The sequence below is a fragment of the Sapajus apella genome, unplaced genomic scaffold (genome assembly GCF_009761245.1).
Source record: "Sapajus apella isolate SASKATOON/1434 unplaced genomic scaffold, GSC_monkey_1.0 scaffold85, whole genome shotgun sequence".
Taxonomy (NCBI): domain Eukaryota; kingdom Metazoa; phylum Chordata; class Mammalia; order Primates; family Cebidae; genus Sapajus; species Sapajus apella.
This window is the reverse complement of record NW_022437025.1, coordinates 2,206,280-2,212,279: the sequence shown is the minus strand read 5'-3', so window position 1 is coordinate 2,212,279 and position 6,000 is coordinate 2,206,280. Positions and strand designations below refer to the sequence as shown.

Here is a 6,000-nt window from a genome sequence, read left to right as displayed (position 1 = left end):
CGCCCCCTCGCGCGCCGTCCCGCCCCCTCGCGCGCCGTTCCCGCCCCCTCGCGCGCCGTCCCCGCCCCCTCGCGCGCCCTCCCCGCCCCCTCGCGCACCCTCCCGCCCCCTCACCCACGCTCCCTGCCCCGGCCTCCTAGGACCGAGGTGGAACTGGCAGATGGAAAGGTCAAGTTTGAGCCCCCCCGGGGCATTCCAAGAAGAGCGAGGCCGTTTCCTCCCGCCCCAGCCCTTCACACAGGAGGACTGGGGTGGCGTGTGTCGCCTCCTGACGTGGTGCCCGTCCCTGCTGGGGTCTGGCCTCTGGCTGTGGTGGGCCAGCCCTCACCCTGCTCACTGTCCCCCTCCCCGGACAGGGCACTGGACTTCGGGTACCTGACCCAGGACATGATTGATGACTACGAGCCGGCCCTCATGTTCAGCATCCCCAGGCTGGCCATCGTGTGGTGAGTGCCCCCTGCGCCTGCGGCCTCTGCAGGAACCTGCGGACGGGCAGAGCTGACGGTGCCAGGGCCCGGGTGGGGCTGGTCCTCGGTGCCTGCCACCCCACCGTGGCTGTCCGCTGCCCCAGGTCAGTCAGGCAGGCCGGCTGTTGGCCCTCAGTGGATCGGGGCCACGTGTCCTGTGTGCCCCTGTTCACTTTGCTGGTGAGGGAGGGAGGCTCTGCCACCTGCTACCTGCCACTGGACAGGTGAGATCCATGAACTCTCAATAGTCACAGGAGACCATGAAGGTCACACGGGGTCACACCCGGAATCGAATGGCCACGCAGGGGCTGTGGGAGGTGGACTTGGTGGTCACAAGAGGAGGAGGTAACCCCCGGGTCCCTCGGGAGGATGCAATTGGCTTGCTTGAATAATTTGGGGGCTGCCAGGGAGGTGACGTGCATTGGGTGAAGGGCAGGTGGGGGCAGTCGACCTGGCTGGCGGGGATGCCTGCGCGGAGCCTTCCTGACAGCGGGACCTGCCGGGTAGAAAGGGGACCTCCAGGCAGCCTGCACAGCCGTGGAGGTGGGTGGGGCTCTAAGACATGAGGACAGCGCACCGAAACTTAGGCCTGAAATTCACCCAGGCAGGAGGCATTCACCTACTCAGCATCTCTGAGCTGCTTGGGGACAAGGTTGGAGCCCAGGTGTTCTGGGGCTTGGCCCACGCTGCCCAGCCACACCGTCTCCAGATGGGATTCCCCATCCCCCTGCTAGGCAGGTGGTCCCGGGCGCAGAGGAGTGAGTGGGCCACAGAGAACTTAATGAAACTTTGCAGCTGGGGAGGGCGTCCAGTGGGCATCGGCCTGCTGTGTTGGACTGGGCAGAGTGGGGTCGGGAGCCCTCGCGAGAGATGCCCTGTGGAGATGCGGATGTCAGTGAGGTGGTCCAGGAGTGTGGGTGGGCACAGAGGCCAGGACTGGTCCAGGCTCAGGCCATGGAGAGACCTCACTGAGACCATGCTGAGGACCCCGGGGACCCTAGGGCACAGGCACACGTGGCAGTGCCGCGTTCAGCAGTTGAGCATGGACACCCCCTCTCGTGGGAAATGGGGGTGAGAGGTGGGCGCAGGTGGAGCAGTGGCGGTGCAGTGGGCTGGGTCCCTCAGCGGGGCCTGCGGGGGACGGAGGGACTTCACCCTGAGAAGCATCGAACACCCCTGTAGGAGCGGCAAGCCAGGGGGGGAGTGCTGCTGGGACGAGTCCAGACCCGTGGGCCAGGCCGCCTGCTCAGCTAGGCCAGCAACGAGGCGGCCTTGAGGGAAGTGTCCTGGGTGCCATCTCCTCAGGGAGGGCTCCTGCGTGGTCTCTGATCTGCCGGCACTGCTCCCCGGAGCCCCCTCCCATAGCTCTGCGCCTGGCCTGATCCTGTGCTGTGCTCCCCCAACCTCATCAAGGTGGCATCTCTCACAAAGTCAGCAAACCAGAGGGAGGGAGCCTCGGAAATCCTCCTCCCACGTTAGAGTCAGAGACCCTCCCTTTGCCTGAAGACCTACGGCTGGGGGGCAACTTAGAGGGAGTGTCCTGGCGCCAAGAGGCCACTTGGGCACAGAGCGCCTTCCCAAGGCCACAGAATTTGGTGACCTTGTTTTTCTTTTCTAAGCAATTGTCTCTTTGAGGCCACACTCACTTTGAAGAAAATGACAGGCAATTTTGGTCCTTATTCTTCTCTTTGTTTAAAAAACAGAACACCAAAAGCAATGTCAATAAAAGCCAAGATAGACAAATAGGATCTAATCAAACTCCAGAGCTTCCGCACGGCAAAAGAAACCATCAGTAGAGTGAACCGGCAACTAAGATAATGGGAAAAAATTTTTGCAGTCTACTCATCTAACAAAGGGCTGATATCCAGAATCTACAAAGAACTAAAACAGATTTACAGGAAGAAAACAACCCCATTCAAAAGTGGGTGAAGGATATGAACAGACACTTTACAAAATAAGACATACATGAGGCCAATAAATATATGAAAAAATGCTCATCATCTCTGGTCATTAGAGAAATGCAAATCAAAACCACATTGAGATACCATCTCACGCCAGTTAGAACGGTGATCATTAAAAAATCTGGAGACAACAGATGCTGGAGAAGATGTGGAGAAATAGGAACACTCTTACACAGTTGGTGGGAGTGTAAATTAGTTCAACCATTGTGGAAGACAGTGTGGCAATTTCTCAAGGACCTAGAAATAGAAATTCCATTTCACCTAGCAACCCCATTACTGGGTACATATCCAAAGGATTATAAATCGTTCTACCATAAGGACACGTGCACACGAATGTTCATTGCAGCACAGTTTACAATAGCAAAGACCTGGGACCAACCCAAATGCCCATCAGTGATAGACTGGACAAAGCAAATGTGGTACACATACACCATGGAATACTATGCAGCCATAAAAAACGATGAGTTCGTGTCCTTTGTAGGGACTTGGATGAATCTGGAAACCATCATTGTCAGCAAACTGACACGAGAACAGAAAGCCAATCACTGCATGTTCTCACTCATAGGTGGGTGTTGAACAATGAGAACACATGGACACAGGGAGGGGAGCATCACACACTGGGGGCAGTTAGGGGGGTAGGGGAGAGACAGCGGGGGGTGGGGAGGGATAACATGGGGAGAAATGCCAGATATAGTATGCACCTAAAGTAAAATTAAAAAAATAAGATAAAATAAAAATAAAAACAGAACAGCAAAGATCCTGTGAGCTGGCCTTGTTTCCACCGGGCAGGTGCAGGGGACTGTGGGCCTTCCCCTCAGGAACAGGCGGCTCCTTGTCCCAGGGCACCCGCAGCACCATCAGCTGCGCTGCTGTCCTATAAAGCTCCTGGGAGGGCTTGCCCACGCATGCCCATGCCCACGCGCCAGGGGACCCTGGCTGGACTTCCTCTCAACGGTCGGGTCTGCCGCATGCAGGTGACCCTCCCGCGGTCTGCCCCCAGGCACACTGTGCTTCTGGACTTTCACACTGAGCCTGCTCTCCCGAGTACAGAATTTGCCCGAGTACAGGTGACCGCAGGACAGTGGCCACTTCCCCCAACCAGTGTCATCTATGCCCCATTTGCCCACCTCAGTCCACCCGCTGGTGGCCAAACCTCTGCTCTTCCTTCTGTCCTAAGCCCTCATCCTGGGAGATGGGGGGGAGGGGAGGTGGAGGAGGCAGGGGGAGATGGGGGGCGACCGCGGTAGGGAGACCAGGGGAGGGAGGTGGGGGAGGTGGGGAGCAACTGGGGGAAGGATGTGGGGGGGTGCAGGGGGTCAGGGAAAGGGGACAGGGGAGGCCAGTGCAGGAGGAGGCTGAGGGAGAGAGGTAGAGGAGGGAGGCTGGGCCTTCTGTTGGAAGAGGCTTTGTCCCGGGGTTCCCCTCCTGGAGGCACTGGTGTGGAGTCCCCTTGGGCTCAGGACAGAGGGAGGGCCTGTAAAGGGAGCCAGAGACCCCCCCAGAGGTGAAGGGGGCTTGGAGTGCACAGGTGGGAGGAAGGCCAAGCCAGCACAGGAGCCCGGAGTCCAGGGAACAACGCGTAGGAGCCCACAGCCGGAGTCCAGGGAGCAGGACTTTCCAGTGGGGTGGCCAGCTTCGAAATCCCCAGAAGCAGGCATCTAGCTTCGAGCCAGGCTGTGGATCCGAGGAGTGGAGGGGTGCACCTGGCTGCCATTGCTACCCTCCGTGTGGGGAGTGAGTGCTAAGCAGGCAGTTCCTTCTGAGGCTGCCACCCCACCATGCTCACTGGGGCCCCGCAGCCCAGCACACCAGGGTCTCCCGGGTCTCGTTCCTCCTCGCCTGAAGCGGCCACTCTGAGCCAGACAGGCAGAGGCCACAGCTGCCCAGGGTGGGGCCCAGGACCCGCTCCTTCTTGTGTTGACTCAGTGAGCAAGTATTGAGTGCCTACTGCATACCTCGCCCTGTGCTTGTCCAGGGAGATGGACAGGTAGGCAGATCCACAGTGCTGTGGAATGTTCTGGATGCTGGAAGGGGGACTCAGTACAGGGACCCCATGGGGTGGACAGGAGCTAGAGGTGTGAGGGAGAGGCTCCTCAGGGCAACCGGGAGGTGGGAGGCATGTGGGTGGCAGGTAGGGGCACACTGGCACAGGCGGAGTGTGCTTGGGCATGATCAGGGCTCTGGTGAGGACCAGGGGCCACAGGAACTTCTGCAGAAATGGAGACCCCTGCAGCCTATGTCCTGGGCCACGCCCTGGCAGGATTCTGTCTGGAAAGTGGGTATCCTGGGATCCCCAGGTCACCCCCAAGGAGCAGTGAGAGCAGAGGGGAGGCGGGGCACTGAGTGGACTGGACCAGTGCAGAGCCCAGGCCCTCTCTACCCTCCCTTCCTCCCCAGTCCCCTCTTCCACTGCCCACATGGCCTGAGGGAAGCTCGCTGCATCCTCTTCAGGGGCCCTCGCCCATCCACCTGCCGAAACAGAAGGCATCACCTCGGCCCTGCTCAGACCCTTGCTGGAGCTCCCACCATGATCTGCTGCACCAAGCCCACACCCAGCCTGGCTCCACAGTCCCCACGCACCCTCGGCCCAGGGTTTCCACCGAGCTGTCTCCTTAGCTCCCGTTTCCCCTTGGCTGTCCTTTCCCTGCTGACCTACTGTCCCCCCCACACTGTCCCCCCACCACACTATGCCCTCCACCACGCTATCCCCTCCATCACGCAGTCTCCTCCACCACACTGTCCCCCCACCACACTGTCCACCCACCACACTGTCCACCCACCACACTATCCCCTCCACCACACTGTCCCCCCACCACACTAACCCCTCCACCACACTGTCCCCCCACCACACTGTCCCCCCACCACACTGTCCCCTCCACCACGCTGTCCCCTCCACCACGCTGTCCCCTCACCACGCTGTCCCCTCCACCACGCTGTCCCCCCACCACGCTGTCCCCCCACCACGCTGTCCCCCCCACCACGCTGTCCCCCCACCACGCTGTGCCCCCACCACGCTGTCGCCCCCCACCACACTGTCCCCTTTTTCATGATGTTTTCTCTAACACGCTGTACCTTCTGCTCCTGTGTCCTCTTGGCCATGTTGTGCTCTCCACCAGCCTGTCCCCTCCACTGCACTGTCCCCTCCTCCATGCTGTCCCCTCCTCTTAATGTCTCCTCTCTCATGCTGTTTTTTTTTTTTTCTGCACTGTTTCCTCCTCCCTCATGTCCCCTCCTTTGTGCTGTCCTCTCCGCTGCATGGCTCCCAACAGCATGTTGCGTGATATACACACTTACTCTGTTATTTATTTTTCCATGTTACTGACATAAAATTCATGACCCTGGGACTCACCTGTTTAAAATGTACAATTAGTTGTTTTTAGTACATTCAGAGTTGTGCAGCCATCACCACAAATTTCATAACATTTTCATTACTCACAAAGGTGTCTCTTACTCCTTAGTGGTCGACCCCACCCCCCATTATCCTCCATCCTGTCTCTTAACTCTAGGGGACCACAAATCTATTTTTGGTTTCTACAGATTTGCCTGTTTTGCTTATTCATATAAATGGGATT

The 6,000-nt window shown here is 58.7% G+C and overlaps 1 protein-coding gene across 2 annotated transcripts in view; it reads left to right on the top strand.

The window, feature by feature from the left end:
- The window catches only part of ZFYVE28 (zinc finger FYVE-type containing 28), a 156,899-nt gene that overhangs the window by 83,943 nt on the left and 66,956 nt on the right, over positions 1–6,000 (top strand). For both annotated transcript variants that reach the window (XM_032253962.1, XM_032253963.1), the window contains exon 6: positions 357–446. In XM_032253962.1, coding sequence (XP_032109853.1) covers positions 357–446 — 90 coding nt within the window. The remainder of the gene's footprint in view (positions 1–356; positions 447–6,000) is intronic.